This window comes from Heterodontus francisci, chromosome 1, assembly GCF_036365525.1.
Source record: "Heterodontus francisci isolate sHetFra1 chromosome 1, sHetFra1.hap1, whole genome shotgun sequence".
Classification (NCBI taxonomy): Eukaryota; Metazoa; Chordata; class Chondrichthyes; order Heterodontiformes; family Heterodontidae; genus Heterodontus; species Heterodontus francisci.
Genome location: NC_090371.1, coordinates 76,717,328 through 76,738,191, shown reverse-complemented (window position 1 = coordinate 76,738,191; position 20,864 = coordinate 76,717,328). Strand labels below are relative to the sequence as shown.

Here is a 20,864-nt window from a genome sequence, read left to right as displayed (position 1 = left end):
CATGAACAAGGCATGCAGTGATGCTGCTGCTAAATAAATAAAATGAAATAAAATGCTATGTCTTTGCACTGGATCCATTCAAAGTAATGCTTCTCTTCCCGTGACTCTTCCCCACAACCATTCATGTAAGTCGGGACTGATGCATGGGGTCAATGCTGAGTTCAATCACACATTGGGAAAACACTACATTTTTGTATCCCATCGTGAATGAAATATTATTTCTCACGGTATAAATTCAGCATTGCATATTTCAGATTTATTCAGATTCATCTAAAACAAAAGATTGTTTCCTCAGACCCCCATAATTTTTTTATCTGCAACAGGAGAAAAGATGGTGGGCAGTGATAGTCTTGAAAATTGCTCCTCAGTGACTGGGCTCTGAAATAACAGGTCGGCTTAAAGCAGTCACAGGTCCAAGTGTTGCACCTCAGGGCTCAGACTATTACTGCAATTCTTAGAAGAACGCTACCTACAGGGGCACAGACAAAGGTTAGGAAGAAGCATAACAGGTAAGGCGTAAATGCATTTTAAGTGAAAATCTTCATAGGAAGGTTTCTATATAAGACTTTCCAATGGAAGATGCGACACACTGATTTGAATAATATACTGATCAATCTCCTGTGGTATTGTACACATTACATCTGACAATATGGTAGTCAATATTAACTTTTGGTGAATATTGAGCAGGAGTGAGTGGAGCAATTGTACTGCTTGCATGATGTCCTCAGTGAGAGACTATTTTAATGGTCAGGCTTCATTTGCATGGGATTGGTGAGCAAGAAAGGCTGAAGCACTGTTCACAGACAGCTTGCCGATAGCTAGGTGTGTAAAAAATCCAGGATGTGGAGTTGCCATCTCTTCCCATTCCCTTTTCCAATTACTCACTATTTCCTCCACCTCCTTATTCTCATCACATATCTTGCTCCTTCACCATCCCATTACCTCCTTCCCTTCCTACCACTTCCTCACTTCCATCACTACCTCTACTTCTTCATCTTTGAACCACCAACTTAACCCCTAGATTTCCCACTCCTATGTTCACTTCACCCTTAACCCTCCAACCACTCTCCAAATCCTGCTCACTCGCAGAGGGCCCCCCATCCTCAGATTGTTACTCTCTTCCCTTCCCTTCCTATCCTTTTGCCTTAACTGTCTCCTTCGAAGAAGTGGTAAAATTGTTCACAGTAGAGGAATCTTCACTGAGTAGAACACAAGTGTTACAAGTTCGGAGTGCAGGTTGAAAACAAAATGGGATTCTGGATTTTATATATAGGAATTCAAAAACAAGGGTTTTGTCCAAGACATTGCCTCGGCTGCGGTTGGAGTATTGGTCTCTGATATAGTCACCCCGTTATAGAAACATATTGGAACCAAGGAAAGGATACAGCAAATATTTGCTAGAATGATACACAGAATAAGAAGTTAGAGTTAGGAAGAAAATCTTGGGAAACAGAGCTTGTCCACTTAATTTTTCGCTGGTGCAGTGATGATTAATCCAATGTAAGTTTTTTGAAAGAATAAGTACTGCTAGATTGTTTCTATTGGTTGGTGAATTTAGTAAGAAGGGAACAATAAACTCAGGATTATCACTAGATGAACAAAGTGGTAGGTAGAATAAAAGAAATAAAAGCAAAATACTGCGGATGATGGAAATATGAAATAAATAACAAAGTGCTAGAAGCACTCAGCAGATCTGGCAGCATCTGTGCAAAGAGAAGCAGAGTTAACATTAACTCTGTTTCTCTCTCCACAGATGCTGCCAGACCTGCTGAGTATTTCCAGCACTTTCTGTTTTTATATATGGTAGGTAGAATAATTTTTCACAGTTATTAGAACATGCGGGATAAAAGTTCATCTTAGATTGTGGCATGAAACAGCTGGCATTGCACCGGCCATCTGTTCTACATCCTGCTTGATATTCAGTTGGATTGATGTCAATGGCGCTGACCATCAGTCGGGGAGTATAAGGGGTTGGTGACACAATGCCACCCATTTTGTGTGACTGGCAAAGACCAATTTCAACTATGTAATGTTTTACGAGAAGTGACTGTTAAGGCAGAGACAATAATGTTTTATTCGACAAAATATAAAAGGATACTCGTAAAAGGTAAGCAAAGCCGTTGAAGATCTAACACCATTACCCTCTGGTGGGCTGAATGGTCTCCTACTGCGGTGTAATTTCTGTAATTCTATGAATTTTACGATATCCGTGCAGATATCAAACCTATTTTTTCTAACTGTAATTTTTTCCTATTAAAAGCACAAATGCATAGAATAAAAAATACAGTGAAGTCTGTTTAAGACAGAAGTGACCAATCATTTTTCCCATCTGATCCACTTAGGTTCACACGATAGAACCCTGCAGGCTCACTCATAAGGGTCAATTTAATGTATTTGTACTCCCAGTATGGAGCTTTGTACGCATGAAATACATATTGTAAATCCTGGCATAGCAATCTGCGGACCCTGCATTTTCCATTCATTAAAATTCATGGATGTAAAGTGTGCAAGATATAGTGAACTCCGTACTCCCCGCATGCGAGGCTTCACATCATGAGTGCAAGTTTGCAAAGTCTTTATGACGTTTGTATGAATTGCCCAGTATGTTCCCATATCTCTCAAGTTGCCAATGCTAACAGATCTTTGTGTTCCAAAATAATGCTGAAAAATGTTCATAATTTCTTCTCATGATTTCTTGATCTTATCAGAATTCTTTGATGCTTCATAGTCTACATATCACATTCTCGGATCTGATATCTGACATATGGTATTAGTTTTTAGTTCATAGTTGAAGAAAATGATAGTATTTAATCTTCAACATAATTTTTTTAATAACTGTTTGCATACATTCCACATAAATTCTTTGGTCTCTTATGAGATATACCAGTAGAAGTTTATCCAGGCATCTGACTTGGAGCAGGAAGTTTGAGGCAAAAATAAAAATATATCTGAGTTTCAAAGTAAGCACAGGATAAATGCTTGGTTGCTAGATTCTGTTTTCATAGGGAAGCCGATTTATAAGATGCAATTGCTTTGAGTGCTCATTATTTTAACTTTTTTAACACAAATTCTCAAGCTGCCATGGTGGGATTTGAATATCCAAAGTTGGGAGTTCAAATCCCAGCATGGAAGTTTAAGAACTTGAATTCAGTTAAAATAAATCTGGAAATAAAGATCCAGAAAAGATCAGTCAAAGTGACCATGAAGTTGACGGATTGTTATAAAAACCCAAATTCTCAACTTCCCTTGGAAGTGCCTTGCAACCCAATCATATTGTTTCAAACTTTCCAAGGAAACTTGTGTTGGACAATAATTGCCAGCCTTGCCAGTGGTGTCCACCTCCCAAGAATGAATAAAAAAAATACTTTTTTGAAGATTTGAATTACCCATCTCTTACTGTGTAACTGATTTCCACAAATTTCCCAACATTTATTTGGATTTTTGTAAATCTACAAGAAGAACTATAACCTCTAAAGACATAGTAAGAGGAGAATCTCATTTTATGCTGCCTACTCTCAGTCTCTGCTGTCTGCTCTCACACCCTGCTCTCTGCTCTCCCTCTCTACCCTCACCTTCTGCTATCTACTCTTATTCTCAGTGACACTTCGTACTCTCAATCTGCGATACTGCCTGCTCTCTGTGATTCTGTCTACTTGCTCTCTCTCTTTCTCTATGATGCTGTCTGCTCTCTCTCACCCTGTGATGCTGTCTGCTCTCTCTCTGTGTGATGCTGTCTGTTCTCTCACCCTGTGATGCTGTCTGCTCTCTCTCTCTCTGATGCTGTCTGTTCTCTCACCCTGTGATGCTGTCTGCTCTCTCTCACCCTGTGATGCTGTCTGCTCTCTCTCTGTGTGATGCTGTCTGTTCTCTCACCCTGTGATGCTGTCTGCTCTCTCTCTCTCTGATGCTGTCTATTTTCTCTGATGCTGTCTGCTCTTTGCTCTCTGCTTTTGCTCCCTGCTTTCCCTCTCAAATCTCTGCTCCCTCTCTGCCCTCATATTCTGCTGTCTACTGTTATTCTCTGTAACACTTTCTATTCTCATTCTGCAATATTGCCTGCTCTGTCTGTAATGCTGTCTGCTCTCTCTCTCTGATGCTGTCTGCTCTCCATCTGTGATGCTGTCTGCTCTCTCTCTCTCTGTGATGTTGTTTGCTCTCTCTCTCTCCCTGTGATGCTGTCTGTTTATTCTGATGCAGTCAGAGGGCTTTTGCTCTCTGTACTCCCTCCCAAATCTCTGCTGTCCCTCTCTGCCCTCATGCTCTGCTGTCTACTGTTATTCTCTATGACACTTCCTACTCTCACTCTGCAATACTGCCTGCTCTCTTTCTGATGTTGTCTGCTGTCTCATGATGCTGTCTGCCCTCTCTCTGACGCAGCCTGCTCTCACTCTCTGCTGTCCGCTTTCGCTCCCTGCTCTCTTTCGCTTTCTCTCTCTGTGATGCCGTCTACTCTCCCTTTGGCATGATGTCTGCTCTCGCGCTCTCTGCAATGCTGTCTGCTCTCTCCCTCTCTGATACAGACTGCTCTCACTCTCTGCTGTTGCTGCTGTTCGCTGCTCTCCCTCTCTAACCTTGCCCTCTGCTGTCTACTCTTATTCTCTGATACTCCCTACTCTCACTGTACTATATTGCCTGTTCTTTGTAATGCTGTCTGCTCTGCTTCCCTCTCTCTCTGATGCTGGCTGGAATTTTACAGTCCATTCCCGTCGCCTACCCGTTCTCACTACAATTTTAGCAGCGGCGGGGGAGGTGGAAAATAGCCTGCCTGCCCCAGGCCAATTAAGGCCCTTAAGTGGCCAATTATTTGCCATTTAAGGGCCTCCTCCCACTGCCGTTGGTATTTACCATTGGTAGATGGGCACGTCACCACTTGGGGAGGCCACCCAGTTAAACCTGGCAACCTTCTTGCGGACTGGGTGGGGGCCCTCCTGATCAGGCACCTTGCACCCCACAGGTGGCTACCCCAGCAGCACAAGCCGTCCCCATTGGAACACCTCCCCCTGCCCTCTCAATTGAACCCCCACCGCCCCCCCCCCACCTCGCGGGGCCCTGCCAATTGTCCCAGCAAGGCCCCACACACTTGCCTCCATTCAGGGGCCTCTTCCATCTTGTTGTTCCTATTTGGGTGCAATCCCAGCAGTGGCCACCGTTCCTCGTGGTGTTGCTGGGACAGAGGAGCTGTTGGCCCTCTGACTGGCCAGCAGCTCTTGGAGGCGGGATTTCCTGCCTCAGAAGGGTGGAAGCCCCAACGTCGTCCAATTAAGGGCTTGGGCAATGCAAAATTTCTGTGTGGCTTCCAGGCTTGGCAGAAGCAAGCTCGCCCCTGACTTTTAAGCTGGTGGGCGGGGCCTCCATCCTAAGGTAAAATTCTGGCCACTGTCTGCTTTCTCTGATGCTGTCTGCTCTCTCCATGATGCTGTCTGTTGTCTCTCTCTTTGGTGCAGTCTGCTCTCAATCTCTCTGCGATGCTTTCTGTTCTCTCTCTCTCTGGCATTATGTCTGCTCTCTCTCTCTATGATGCAGTTTGCTCTCTCTCTTACGCAGTCTGCTCTCTCTCTGGCTTACTGCCTGTTCTCTCTCTCTGTGATGCTGTCTGCTGTCTTTCTTTGTCTGATGCTTTCTGCTATCTCTCTTCCCCCTTTGTGATGCAGTTTGCTGTCTCTCTCTGATGCCATCTGTTGTCTCTCTCTCTGATGCTGTCTGCTCTCAATCTCTCTGCGATGCTTTCTGTTCTCTCTCTGTGATGCTGTCTGCTCGCTTTCTCTCTCTCTCTCTCTCTCTCTCTCTTTCTGTCTGTGATGCTGTCTACTCCTATATCCGGTCAGGCATATACCCTGTCATACCCTGGGCGAGTCAGCAAAGTGATAAGATGGGTCAGTCATGATATGGTACTTAGTTTTAAAGGGGATGAAATCGCTGGCCATGCTAGCTGTTTCATAGTGCCTGACGTTGCATTGCCAGCTGAGAATGAGCCACAACAATAACAGTTAATGTAGTTATAACCCTGCTGACCTCAGGCAGGAAAGTTCCCATGTCGCAGCTTGGCTGTAAGTATGCTTTCTGCAGATGGCACTCTGCTCTGCAATTGATTCTCTGCTGACCAGATGCACAGTGTTTATTCCCTATAGCCTTTTTTGGTTTTTGGTGTTTTCTTAGTCAGGGGACCTCACGCTAAGGGCTGAGAACAAGGACTCAGAGTTCACAATATTGGTACACTGGTCTGTTTCCGTGAGGAGTTATGAGAGCTCAAGTGCCTTGAATGTATTTTTATAAACAAAAAAGCTTGGAATGATCAAGGTTTTAAAAAAAAGACTTGCATTTAAATAGCACTTTTCATGACCTCAGGATGGCCCAAAGCACTTAAAGAGTTACCTTTTAATGCTTGAGCATATAGAATTGCCTAGACTGACAACATTTGGAAAATTGAGTGAGGATGATCACACGTCGATAACAGAGGCTCCTGCCTGTTTTGACCAGCAGAAATGATACTGGAAAAGAGAATAGATGGTAAAGTGAGCGGAGTTTTGGCAGAACAGAAACATTGGCCCATTTTCCAATCCAGGTCTTTCAGCTTATAAGAACATAAGCAATAGGAGCAGGAGTAGACCTTTCAGCGCTCGAGTCTGCTCCGCCATTCATCATAATCACGGCTGATCTTCTGCCTCATGCACACTTTCCTGCCCTATCCCTATGTTCCATGATTGAGAGATATAAAATCTGTCTATCACAGCCTTGAATGTGATCAATGATGGAATATCCACAACCCTCCGGAGTCGAGAATTCACAAGATTCACAACCCTCTGAGTGATGAAATTGCTCCTAATCTCAGTCCTATATAATCAACCCCTTATCCTGAGACTGTGCCCCAGCCAGGGGAAACAACCACTCAGAGTCTACCCTGTCAAACCCCTTCAGAATCTTGGATGTCGCAATTAGATCGCCTCTCATTCTTCTAAACTCCAGAGAGTACAGGCTCAATTCAATCAGCCTCTCATCATAGGTCAACTCACTCATCCCAGGAACTAATCTAGTCAACCTTTGCTGTACCACCTCCAAGACACATACATCCCTCCTTAGATACGGACTCTAAAACTGTGCGCAGTATGTCAGGTGTGGTCTCACCAAAGTCGCATACAATTGGAACAAGACTTCTTTATTCTTGTACTCCAATCCCCTTGCAATAAAGGCCAACATGCCATTTGCCTTCCTAATTTCTTACTGTACCGGGTAGATGCCAGTATTGTAGCTGTACTGGAACAGCTTGGCTCGTGATGCAGCAAGTTCTGGAGCACAGGTCTTCAGTACTATTGCTGGAATGTTGTCAGGGCCCATAGCCTTTGCAATATCCAGTGCCTTCAGTCGTTTCTTGATATCACACGGAGTGAATCGAATTGGCTGAAAACTGGCATCTGCGATGCTAGGGACTTCAGGAGGAGGTCGAGATGGATCATCCACTTGGCACTTCTGGCTGAAGTTTGTTGCAAATGCTTCAGCCTTATCTTTTGCACTGATGTCCTGGGTTGCCCCATCATTGAGGATGGGGATATTTGTGGAACAACCTCCACCAGTTAGTTGTTTAGTTGTCCACCACCATTCACGACTGGATGTGGCAGTACTGCGCAGCTTAGATCTGATCCATTGGTTGTGGGATTGCTTAGCACTATCACAGGCTGTTGCCTTGTTTGGTATGCAAGTAGACCTGGGTGGTAGCTTCACCAAGTTGACACCTCATTTTGATGTATGCCTGGTGCTGCTCCTGGCATGCCGTCCTGCACTCTTCATTGAACCAGGTTTGGTCCCCCGGCTTGATGGTAATGGTAGAGTGCGGGATATGCCAGGCCATAAGGTCACATATTGTGGTTGAGTACAATTCGGCTGCTGCTGATGGCCCACAGTGCCTCATGGATGCTCAGTTTTGCATTGCTAGATCTGTTCGAAATCGATCCTATTTAGCACAGTGATATTACCACACAACACGATGGAGGGTATCCTCAATGTGAAGATGGGACTTCGTCTCCACAAGGACTGTGCGGTGGTCACTCCTACAAATACGGTCATGGACAGATGCATCTGCGGCAGGCAGAATGGTGCGGATGAGGTCAAGTATATTTTTCCCTCTTGTTGGTTCCCTCATCACCTGCCGCAGACCCAGGCTAGCAGCTATGTCCTTTAGGACTCGGCCAACTCAGTCAGTAGTGGTGCTACCGAGCCACTCTTGGTGATGGATATTGAAGTCTTCCACTCAGAGTACATTCTGTGCCCTTGCCACTCTCAATGCTTCCTCCAAGTGCTGCTCAACATGGAGGAGTACTGATTCATCAGCTGAGGAGGGGGGAGGCAGATAGGTGGTAATCAGCAAGAGGTTTCCTTGCCCATGTTTGATGCCATAAGACTTCATGGGGTCCGGAGTCGATGTTAGGGACTCCCAGGGCAACTCCCTCCTGACAGTATACCACTGTGCCACCACCTCTGCTGGGTCTGTCCTGCTGGTGGAACAGGTTATACCCAGGAATGATGATGGCAGTGTCTGGGACATTGTCTGTAAGGTATGATTCCATGAGTATGACTATGTCAGGATGTTGCTTTACTAGTCTGTGGAACAGCTCTCCCAACTTTGGCACAAGTCCCCAGATGTTAGTAAGGAGGACTTTGCAGGGTCAACAGGGCTGTGTTTGCCGTTGTCGTTTCTGGTGCCGAGGTCAATGCTGGGTGGTCCATTCAGTTTCATTCCTTATTGACTTTGTAGCGATTAGATACAACTGAGTGGCTTGCTAGGCCATTTCAGAGGGTATTTAAGAGTCAACCACATTGCTGTGTGTCTGGAGTCACATGTAGGCCAGACCAGGTAAGGACAGCATACTTCCTTCCCTAAAGGACATTAATGAACCAGATGGGTTTTTACAACAATTGACAATGGTTTAATGGCCATCATTAGACAAGCTTTTAGTTCCAGATTTATTAATTAAATTAAAATTCCACCTTCTGCTGTGGTTGAATTCGAACCCATATCCTCAGAACAATCTCCTGGGTCTCTGGATTACTAGTCCAGTGACAATACCACTACACCACTGCCTCCGCAATATAGTCCTAACATTGATCCAATTTTTTTTCTTGAATAGTGTAGGGTAAATTTTGTAATGCAAAAAATCCCACAGTACCATTGCACCATTAGAGACGCAGAAGAGCAGAACTTCTTCCTTCCATGACCCTAAGGACAGAGAGACTTAAACAATAGGGTTGGAAGTCCACACCTGTGGTGGTGCAATGGCGGAGGTCCACCCCATGGAGACAGCAGTAACTCAGTGCAGCAGCAATTGATCCTTCTGAGATTGATCACTTTTTGCCTTTTGGACTTTAGGCTTCAATGTAAAACTACATGGTAGCCAAGCCTGCTTTCAGAAGCTGTAGATAAGGGGTTCTTTTGGCAAAATTCACTAGATAACCTGTAAATGAGCTCAGAAACATCCCCAAGGTGCTGCTATGATAAATAAAGGTGGGAGGAGGGGAGGGCAGAAATGCTTGTCTTTCTAGTGTAAATTTCTGAGCAGTGTAAAAGGAGCAGAAATCCCTCAGATGTGAATCTCCTCCATTTTCCAACTCTCTGCCCCATTAGAATTATAACAAAATCACAGAAAACGAGTAGCGATTTCTGGACATATGATTATCAGCCGCAATTACACATACTCAGTAGTGGTTATTTTCAAGCCCCAGATATTTATCACAATGGAACTCCAGTAATGGACAAAAAGTCTAAGAAGGTGAACTTCGTCTTGTAAAAGTGGACAGAGTGTAAAATGGCCTGTGATTCACTATGGATTGTTTTGCACTATCACCCAGACAAGTTTCACCACTAAATGCTGAGTGGGTTTTAAAAACTTGCTCTGTTCAGTCTGCAAGCGTGACTCTAAGCTTCCGGTTACTTACCATTTTAAATCACCACGCCCACATTTTTGTCCTTGGTCTGCTGCAGTGTTCCAGTGAAGTTCACCGCAAGCTCAAGGAACAGCACGTCATCTTCCAATTAGGTACACTACAGCCTTCTGGACCTAGCATTGAGTTCAACAAATTCCGAGCATGACTACCTTTGTAAAAAAAAATTTTATTTTATTTTTTAACATGGGTCTTAAATTTGTTCATTATTCTACCATTAACACTCTCTTTGACCTAATGCTTTGTCTTTTATTACAACTATTATCACTCCATTTGGCTTTGTTCCGTGATATCTTTGTCATTTAATCTCTCCTGCCCTCAGCCCTACGACACACTTTGCCTTTTGTTCTTCTTGCCCCCTCCCTCCTTTCACTTGTTCAAAGCCTATCACATTTCTAACCTTTGCAGTTCTGATGAAGGGTCGCAGACCTGAAACGTTAACTCTGTTTCTTTCTCCACAGATGCTGCCACACCTGATGAGTATTTCCAGCACTTCCTGTTTTCATTTAAAAACTTGCTGTTTATAACTAATCTTAAAACTGTTGTTATCGGTCTCGGCAACAGCTGTTGACTTTTCAATAAAATTAATGATTCTTTTCTGTTTTCTCCTCTAAGGTAACGTGGGTGACCACTGGAATTATGAAGGTAATAATCGTTGTTTGAGTACACGACCTAATTCGATGTTGATCTTAACAGTAACATCAAAGATTAATGGACAGCAGCTGCTTGCTTGACGTGAGCTGATTCTGTCCCGTGATTAACAGGGCAAACAGTTGCTCACTAAAGAGCTATGTAGGGATTTCCTTCCGGGGCTGTCTCTCAATTGGCCAGCAGTGACCTCAGTGCACGATTGTCCGAAATCCTGTTCCCACATCTATCCATCAAAGATATGATAGCCAATGATGGTGGCATGAAGAAATTCCCATTGCAGACTCTGTCATGCTAAACCTGCTTTTGTGTCTCAAATGTTGTTTATTGTCATGGACAAGATATATTTTTTAAAAGAAAGTATGTCATTGCCATCACAACTCTGCTTTTCTCACTTCAATGACAGTTGGTGTAAGGCCAGTTTAGAAAGGTGCCAAAACGATACAATACTCCAAACCTTTGCTTGTTTTGAAACAAAAATCAAACTAGGTTGCCAGTGCCTGATGGAATGACAGTTCACATCAAAATAATTCTATGCGTATGATAAAGTGCTTTTCGGGCATGGGGTGGCCAAGCTGCTTGGTGCCCCTAGAAATACACATTAATGCAATGGGGACAGAGACTCTCAGTATCAGATCTTCATACCTGCCTCCTCTTTCTAGCACCTCAGAGCCAGGTGTACATGATGTGTTAGACAGAGAAAAGGCCTCAAGATCACAGAAATAAGTGTTACCTATTAGCTTATAACATGGTTACACTGAACATACACTGTGACGCGGCCTTGTCATAACTAAAGTTGCAGGTATACCCAACATTCCATCATGTCTATACTGAAGCCAATGCCAAACATGTCAGAGATTTTCCTTCAGTTGATGCCGAGAAATTGCAACTTATTATGGATGTGCACGAGTTCCTTTTGTTGCTAAAAAGGTTGATAGTTTATGTTCATGTTATTTATACAGTTATTATGGTGATGCAGCTGCTTTCCATCTCGCTCCTTCTCTCACTTCATGGAAGTCCTCTTTTCCCTAACTTTCAGCTTGGATTAGTTTATAAGACTCCCTGGTGAAGAATCACATGAGGCATTAAAACATTTCCCACTGTTAAACTGCAAATGATTTGATTCTTTTTCTGCTGAAAATTGGGACCTAAGATGCGTGTGTATCATATTTGTGACATTATTGCACTCATTTGTGTAATGTACAACCTGTCAAAGAAACATAGAAATTAGGAGAGGAAGTTTGGGGTGGCGCAGTGGTTAGCACCGCAGCCTCACAGCTCCAGCGACCCGGGTTCAATTCTGGGTACTGCCTGTGCGGAGTTTGCAAGTTCTCCCTGTGACCGCGTGGGTTTTCGCCAGGTGCTCTAGTTTCCTCCCACTGCCAAAGACTTGCAGGTGATAGGTAAATTGGCCATTGTAAATTGCCCCTAATGTAGGTAGGGAATATGGGATTACTGTAGGGTTAGTATAAATGGGTGGTTCTTGGTCGGCACAGACTCGGTGGGCCGAAGGGCCTGTATCTCTAAATAAATAAATAAATAAACGTAGGCCATTTGGCCCTTTGGACCTGCTCTGTCATTCAAAAAAGATCATAGCCAATCGTCTCCTGTACCCTGTTCCCGCTTTCTCCCCACATCCCTTGATCCCTTTGGCATTAAGAAATACATCTATCTCCTTCTTGAATATATTTAATGACTTGGTCTCCACTGCCTTCTGCGGTAGAGAATTCCACAAGTTCACCACCCTCTGAGTGAAGCAATTTCTCCTCATCTCGGTTCTAAATGGCATACCCCGTATCCTGAGACTGTGACCCTTGGTTTGGGACTCCCCAGCCATTGGGAACATCCTCTCTGCATCTAGCCTCTCTAGTCCTGTTAGAATTTTATAGGTTTTAATGAGATCCCCTCTCATTCTTCTAAACACTAGTGATATAGGCCTAGTCGATCCAATCTCTCCTCATACATCAACCCTGCCATCCCAGGAGTCAGCCTAATAAATCTTCTTTGCACTCCCTCCATGGAAAGAGCATCCTTCCTCAGATAAGGAGACCAAAACTGCACACAGTACTCCAGATGTGGTCTCACCAAGGCCCTGTATAACTGCAGTAAGATATCCTTGCTCCTGTACTCAAATCCTCTTGCAATGAAGGCCAACATACCATTCACCTTCCTAACTGCTTGCTGCACCTGAATGCTTGCTTTCAGCGACTGATGTACAAGGACACCCAGATCTCGTTGCACTTCCCCCTTTCCCAATCTATCACCATTCAGATAATAACCTGCCTTTCTGTTTTTACAACCAAAGTGGATAACCTCACATCTGCCATGCATTTGCCCACTCACCCAACTTGTCCAAATCACATTGGAGCCTCTTTGCATCCTCCTCACAGCTCACATTCCCACCCAGCTTTGTGTCATCTGCAAACTTGGAAATATTACATTTAGTTCCCTCACCCAAGTCATTAATATATATTGTGAATAGCTGGGGCTCAAGCACTGATCCCTGTGGTACCCCAGTAGTCACTGCCTGCCACCCGGAAAAAGACCCATTTATTCCTACTCTCTATTTCCTGTCTGTCAACCAATTCTCAATCCATGCCAGTATATTACCCCCAATCCCATGTGCTTTAATTTTGTACACTAACCTTTTACGTGGGATCTTAACAAAAGCCTTCTGAAAATCCAAATACACCACATCCACTGGTTCTCCCTTATTTATTCTACTAGTTACATCCTCAAAAAATTCCAGTAGATTTGTTAAGCATTATTTCCCTTTCGTAATCCCATGCGGACTTTGCCCAACCCCGCTTATGCTTTCCAGGTGTTCTGCTATCACATCCTTTATAATAGACTCTAGCATTTTCCCCACTACTGATGTAAGGTTAACTGGCCTGTAGTTCCCTGTTTTTTCTCTCCCTCCTTTTTTAAATAGTGGGGTTACATTTGCCACCCTCCAATCTGTAGGAACTGCTCCAGAGTCTATAGAATTTTGGAAGATGACCACCAATGCATCCACTATTTCCAGGGCCACTTCCTTTAGTACTGTGGGATGTAGATTATCAGGCCCTGGAGATTTGTCAGCCTTTAACCCCATTAATTTCCCTAGCACTATTTCTTTACTAATACTGATTTCCTTCAGTTCCTCCCTTTCATTCGACCCTTGGTTCCCTAACATTTCTGGGAGGTTATTTGTGTCCTCCTTTGTGAAGACAGAACCAAAGTATATGTTTAATTGTCATAAAACAACGTATGCAATGTGCATGATGAAGTCACAATGTGATGTACATACATCACATCTTCGGGCCTCATTTTCAATAGGAATAACTGTGAGAATTATGAGGTAATTTAAATATCAAGAGAGAATTGATTCATTTGGGACATTTCTAAGAGTGGTGATAAGGAACTTATCCAGCTCTTTGTCCCCTTCGTCCCTTCTGCCCCTTGCCCTCAGTCCATGCTGACATCCTCTTTGTCTCTCTTCAGTTCAAGCTAGCACTCTCCTCTCTTCCCCAGACCACTGCTCCTAGCTCCAATCTTCTCCTGTTGCCGCTACTGCTGCTGCTTCAGGTGATTGAGTATTGCTGGTCTCCATGACCAAGTTCTGAGTTCATATTTTCCTATCGTACCATGATAGCATGAGGGGAGTCTCCAGGGTGTGGGGAGGAAGATGAAGCAGCAATGATTTTTATCCACAAATGCAGATAAGGAGACAATGTCCTGAATAGGCTAACTGTTGATGTGAAATATCATCAGAACTATTGTGATGAAAGGTCACAGACCTGAAACATTAACTCTGCTTCTCTGTCCACAGATGCTGCCTGACCTGCTGAATATTTCTAGCACTTTCTGTTTTTATTTTATGTATCGCCATGTGTCTGATTAACACATTTTGGGACTTACATATAAAGGGTAAAGATAGAAGGGGCGTAGGAGTAGGATGTAGGAGTGAATCTAATGGCAGCTGTGTTAGACTCGCCCTTACCCGTTTAATCACAATGATATTTTGTGTTGCAAGTTGCTGAAAGTGCGAGCTAAAAACTCACAGCGAAGAAAACCGGGCATCTGGGGTCTGAGTGAACAGGGCAAGCAATGTGTATCTCCTTAATCAATCAGTCTGAAGGATTGTGAATTAAACAGCACAAGGACTGATAAGGAAGTTTAAATTAGAGAGAGGGAATTTAATGACAAATCAGGTACAGAAAGAAAAATAAAGAGAGGGAACAAAAGACTGGATTAAGGGAGAGAGAGAAAAAAATGAAAAGTAAAGTTTAAAAAGTATTCATTATAAATTTCCCATTTTAAAAATAACAAACAACAATTAAAACCTAAAGGAATAAGACTCTGCACTTGTAAATGCTAGTTTACACTGCCAGAGAAGTTCATTGCAGTAATTATTAATTAGCACATTGTTGAAAGTATCTCTTGACAGCAAATCCAGGTTTAATTAGATATGCACAGACCTTAAATGGCTCAAAACAGGCTTCCTGCATCACTTCAAAAAAGCTCTAGCTTTCTGTGGCATGTTTAGTCATATCTACTGGCCAAGTACGGCAACTCCACCTTGCGTGCTTTTCAATAGTGAGCCCACAAAGGCCCCAGATTCGATCCATGATCACTTCTGAGTTAGCTGATCTCAGCTGAGATGTATTTGAATTGGTTTAGGGAGAGGAAATCATCCTGTTCTTGATCTGTATCCAGCAAGATTTATTGGAAGATTGGAGGTGTGGATATCAGATGAGGATGGGAACTTGCTCAGCTGCGATGATCTCTATATATAGTCAAATAGCCTGTTGATACTAGGATCACATACACTGTAAAGAATGGTCAATTGGGCAAGGTACCAGAGGGCAACTGGTGCCCATGGAAACCAAATGCAATCATTTTGAACAGCTGGTCAGTGTTTGCCAAGAGCATGTTCTGCAAAATTATACAGTTCCTGCCTACAATTTTCCATCCATTAACTTTAATGGACAGATGGATAATAGACAATATTTTCTTCTGGTGTGCACCAAGGAACATCATGTTGGAATTTTATCCCTATATTTCAGTTCAGTCAACACCTTCGGTGGGGTGGGGGAATAAAACTAGGAATAAAGTAGGAGAAAAAAATACTTCCTTTGAAAAAAATCAGCAGATTGACAAAATTAAATAAAAGACCTTAATGTTAACATTAATAGAACAATTTTTAAAAAGGGTAATTTTAGCACAGTTTATTAAAGTAATATAGTAAATGTGAGTTTTTAATAATAAATGGCTCTTGGACAGGAGAATGGATGGTCATCCTATGTGTCGATTGTCAATATATTTCAAAATAATCCAGAGTATTGCTCATATGGGTAGAAATTATTATAAATAGATTAATAGCTGTGTAAACAGGAATGTAGTCAGAATGTGGTAAGCACTTGTATGTAAACTTTTCCAATTGGAATTTCTACCCTATGAAGTCACCACATACAGCATATGTAAAATATTCCTGCCAAAAATTCGTATAATAGTGATAATATACATTCAGTACTTCCAGTGATTTGTGTTCAGTAAATAAATCCTAATGGAGGTTTTTTGCTCTGTTTCTTCAGATCAAGACTGGAGCAAAGACTATGGACTTTGTCAGGGGAAATTACAGTCTCCTATCAATATTAACACTAGAGAAACCATGCTGAACAAAAACCTTCATTTAATCACTCCTGAAGGATACAACCTACCAGAAACAGAACAACTTATTTTAACTAATAATGGACACACAGGTATGTGTGAAATTGTAGTATTCTTCCTTGCATATCAATTTCACTAATCATAAGAACATAAGAAATAGAGTTGGAGTAGGCAATATGGCCCTTCAAGCCTGCTCCACTATTCAATAGGATCATGGCTGAACTTCTACTTCAACTCCAATTTCCTGCCCTAGACCCACATTCCTTAATTCCCCGAATGTCCAAAAAGTCTATCGATCTCAGTCTTAAATATACTCCACTACTGAGCATCCACAACCCTCTGGGGTAGAGATTCACAGCCCTCTGAATGATGAAATTTCTCCTCATCTCAGTCCTAAATGGCCAACCCTTATCCTGATACTATTAGCCCCTAGTTCTAGACTCTCCAGCAAGGGGAAACTGCTTCTCAGCATCCACCCTGCCAAGACCTCTGAGAAGTTTCAATAGGATCACCTTTCATTCTTCTAAACTTCCAAGAATACAGGCACGTTCTACTCAATCTCTCGTCATGGGACAACCATCTCATTCTCAGGAATCATCTATGAGATCAGAGCATGGATAGTGAGGGTCATGTATTTGTGAAGCTCAATCATGTCCCTCACACTTCAGACAGAAGCAGCATTGATGATGTCTTGGAAAATCTCCAGAGATTTGACCACCCAGATCTCACATCTCTAACTGTCTATGCTTATCTAGATTATAATAAAAACAATGGTAGGTACATTCCACCCACTCGCACAATCTTTTCCTGCCTTTGTAACAAACTCACAGCTGAAGAGGCTAATAAGGTAGCTGACACAGCTTCTGTATAGATCTGCACCTAGAATTCCAGATTTTTTAAATGATTAATAGCAACATTGGCCAGAATTTTCTGTTTACGTCCTTCCCTTCCGTGTTCATTGGTAGAGAAGAGCTGAAGAAACTCAAAGGAAGCCATTGTTAGGAGTTAAGACCATTTAATTTTTTTCTGTGAAAAAGTGTCAAAACAGTGTGAATCATAAAATTTGGAACGTTATCTGAGGTAACTTTCAGAAGAAATAGTAGCAGGTTACAAACACAGATATACTGCTTTATCAGAATTTCAGATGGCAGGAGTTTTGCCTCCACAATGATGTAGCTCAGACTCCAGATGATTTTCCAGCCTTGGGGGCAATGTACATAATATTTGCAGCCTTCCTGGGATTGAGGGTAGAAAACAGCTATGGAAAGCTGCAAAGGCCTTCACAGCATGGCGTTGCTGCCAGCCTCAGTATAGGTTCACACATGGAAAAATTTCAGTCTGGTGCATGAACTCATGTAACCAATTCAAAAGTATTTGACTACATCGGCTTTTTAAATTTTTTGTTCGTTCATGGGATGTGGGCTTCACTGGCTAGGCCAGCATTTATTGCCCATCTCTAATTGACTTTGAGAAGGTGGTGGTGAGCTGCCTTCTTGAACCGCTGCAGTCCATGTGAGGTAGGTACACCCACAGTGCTGTTAGGAAGGGAGTTCCAGGATTTTGATCCAGCAACAGTGAAGGAACGGTGATATAGTTCCAAGTCAGGATGGTGTGTGGCTTGGAGGGGAACTTGCATGTGCTGACGTTCCCATGCCTCTGCTGCCCTTGTCCTTCTAGGTGGTAGAGGTTGAGGGTTTGGAAGGTGCTGTCTAAGGAGCCTTGGTGTGTTGCTGCAGTGCATCTTGTAGATGGTACACATTACTGCCACTGTGCGTTGGTGGTGGAGGGAGTAAATATTTGTGGATGAGGTGCCAATCAAGCGGGCTGCTTTGTCCCAGATGGTATCGAGCTTCTTGACTGTTGTTGGAGCTGCACCCATCCAGGCAAGTGGAGAGTATTCCATCACACTCCTGACTTGTGTCTTGTAGATGTTGGATAGGCAATGGGGAGTCAGGAGGTGAGTTACTCACCACAGGATTCCGAGTCTCTGACTTGCTCTTGTAGCCATGGTATTTATATGGCTAATTCAGTTCAGTTTCTGGTCAGTGGTAACCCCCAGGATGGTGATAGTGGGGGATTCAGCAATCATAATGCCATTTAATGTCAAGGGAAGATGGTTAGATTTTCTCTTGTTGGAGATGGTCATTGCCTGGCACTTGTGTGGTGCAAATGTTACTTGCAACTTATTAGACTAAGCCTGGATATTGTCCAATGACCAGGTCTTGCTGCATTTCTACATGGGCTGCTTCAGGAGTTGTGAATGGTGCTGAACATTGTGCAATCATCAGCGAACATCGCCACTTCTGACCTTATGTTTGTAGGAAGGTCATCGATGAAGCAGCTGAAGATGGTCGGGCCTAGGACACTACCTGGAGGAACTCCTGTAGTGATGTCCCGGAGCTGAGATGATTGACCTCCAACAACCACAACCATTTTCCTTTGTGCTAGGTATGACTCCAACCAGCAGATTGTTTTCCCCCTGATTCCCATTGACTCCAGTTTTGCTAGGGCTCCTTCATGCCATACTCGGTCAAATGCTGCCTTGATGTCAAGGGCAGTCACTCTCACCTCACCTCTTGAGTTCAACTCTTTTGTCCATGTTTGAACCAAGGCTGTAATGAGGTAAGGGGCTGAGTGGCTCTGTCAGAACCCATACTGAGCATCAGTGAGCAGGTTTTTTTTTATTCATTCATGGGACGTGGGTGTCGCTGGCTAGGACAGCATTTGTTGCCCATCCTTAATTGCCTTTGAACTGAGTGGCTTGCTAGGCCACTTCATAGGCATTTAAGAGTCAACCACATTCCTGTGGGTCTGGAGTCACATGTAGGCCAGATCAAGTGAGGATGACAGATTTCCTTCCCTGAAGGACATTAGTGAACCAGATGGGTTTTTACAACAATCAGTAAGTGCCATTTGATAGCACTGTTGATGACAACCTTCCATCACTTTACTGATAATTGAGAGTAGACTGATGGGGCGGTAATTGGCCAGGTTGGATTTGTCCTGCTTTTTGTGTATAATTTTCCATATTGCCGGGCAGATGCCAGTGTTATAGCTGTACTGGAACAGCTTGGCTAGGGGCGCAGCAAGGTCTGGAGCACAGGTCTTCAGTACTATTGCCGGAATGTTGTCAGGGCCCATAGCCTTTGCAGTATCCAGTGTCTTCAGTCGTTTCTTGATACCACGCTGAGTGAATCGAATTGGCTGAAGGCTGGCATCTATGATGCTGAGGACTTGAGGAGGAGGTTGAAATGGATCATCAACTTGGCACTTCTGGCTGAAGATTGTTGCAAATGCTTCAGCCTTATCTTTTTCACTGATGTGCTGGGCTCCCCCATAATTGAGGATGGGGATATTCGTGGAGCAACCTCCTCCAGTTAGTTGTTTAATTGTCCACCACCATTCACGACTGGATGTGACAGGACTGCAGAGCTTAGATCTGATCTGTTGGATATGGGATCACTTAACCCTGTCTATCACATGCTCTTACGCTGTTTGGCACGCAAGTAGTCTTGGGTTGTAGCTTCACCCGGTTGTCACCTCATTTTGAGGTATGCCTGGTGCTGCTCCTGGCATGCCCTCCTGCACTCTTCATTGAACCAGGGTTGGTCCCCCGGCTTGATGGTAATGGTAGAATGTGGGATATGCTGGGCCATGAGGTTACAGATTGTGGTTGAGTACAATTCCGCTGCTGCTGATGGCCCACAGCATGATGGCACACCTCATGGATGCTCAGTTTTGCATTGCTAGATCTGTTCGAAATCTATCCCATTTAGCACAGTGGTATTGCCACACAACACGATGGAGGGTATCCTCAATGTGAAGACGGGACTTTGTCTCCACAAAGACTGCGCAGTCGTCACTCCCACCAATACTGCAATGGACAAATGCATCTGCGGCAGGCAGATTGGTGCGGACGAGGTCAAGTATATTTGTCCCTCTTGTGGTTCCCTCACCACCTGCTGCAGACCCAGTCTAGCAGCTATGTGCTTTAGGACTCGGCCAGCTGGGTCAGTAGTGGTGCTCTGAGCCACTCTTAGTAACAGACATTGAAGTCTCCCACCCAGAGTACATTCTGTACCCTTGCCACCCTCAGTGCTTCCTCCAAGTGATGTTCAACATGGAGCAGTACTGATTCATCAGCTGAGGGGGTGGGGGGTAGGGGTGGTGGGGGAGCGGGGGGTGCGGTAGGTAGTAATCAACAGAGGTTCCCTTGCCCATGTTTCACCTGATGCCATGAGACTTCATGGGATCCGGAGACGATGTTGAGAACTCCCAGGGCAACTCCCTCCCTACTGTATACCACTATGCCGCCACCTCTTTAGTTTAGTTTAGTTTAGAGATACAGCACTGAAACAGGCCTTTCGGCCCACCGAGTCTGTGCCGACCATCAACCACCCATTTATACTAATCCTACACTAATCCCATATTCCTACCACATCCCCACCTGTCCCTATATTTCCCTACCGCCTACCTATACTAGGGGCAATTTATAATGGCCAATTTACCTACCAACCTGCAAGTCTTTTGGTTTGTGGGAGGAAACCGGAGCACCCGGAGGAAACCCACGCAGACACAGGGAGAACTTGCAAACTCCACACAGGCAGTACCCGGAATTGAACCCGGGTCACTGG

At 43.8% G+C, this 20,864-nt stretch overlaps 1 protein-coding gene across 2 annotated transcripts in view; it reads left to right on the top strand.

Moving 5' to 3' along the window:
- ca9 (carbonic anhydrase IX) overlaps window positions 1–20,864 on the top strand; it is a 123,810-nt gene that overhangs the window by 36,030 nt on the left and 66,916 nt on the right. For both annotated transcript variants that reach the window (XM_068052344.1, XM_068052292.1), the window contains exons 2-3: window positions 10,546–10,575; window positions 16,155–16,322. In XM_068052344.1, the coding sequence (XP_067908445.1) occupies window positions 10,546–10,575; window positions 16,155–16,322 (198 nt within the window). The remainder of the gene's footprint in view (window positions 1–10,545; window positions 10,576–16,154; window positions 16,323–20,864) is intronic.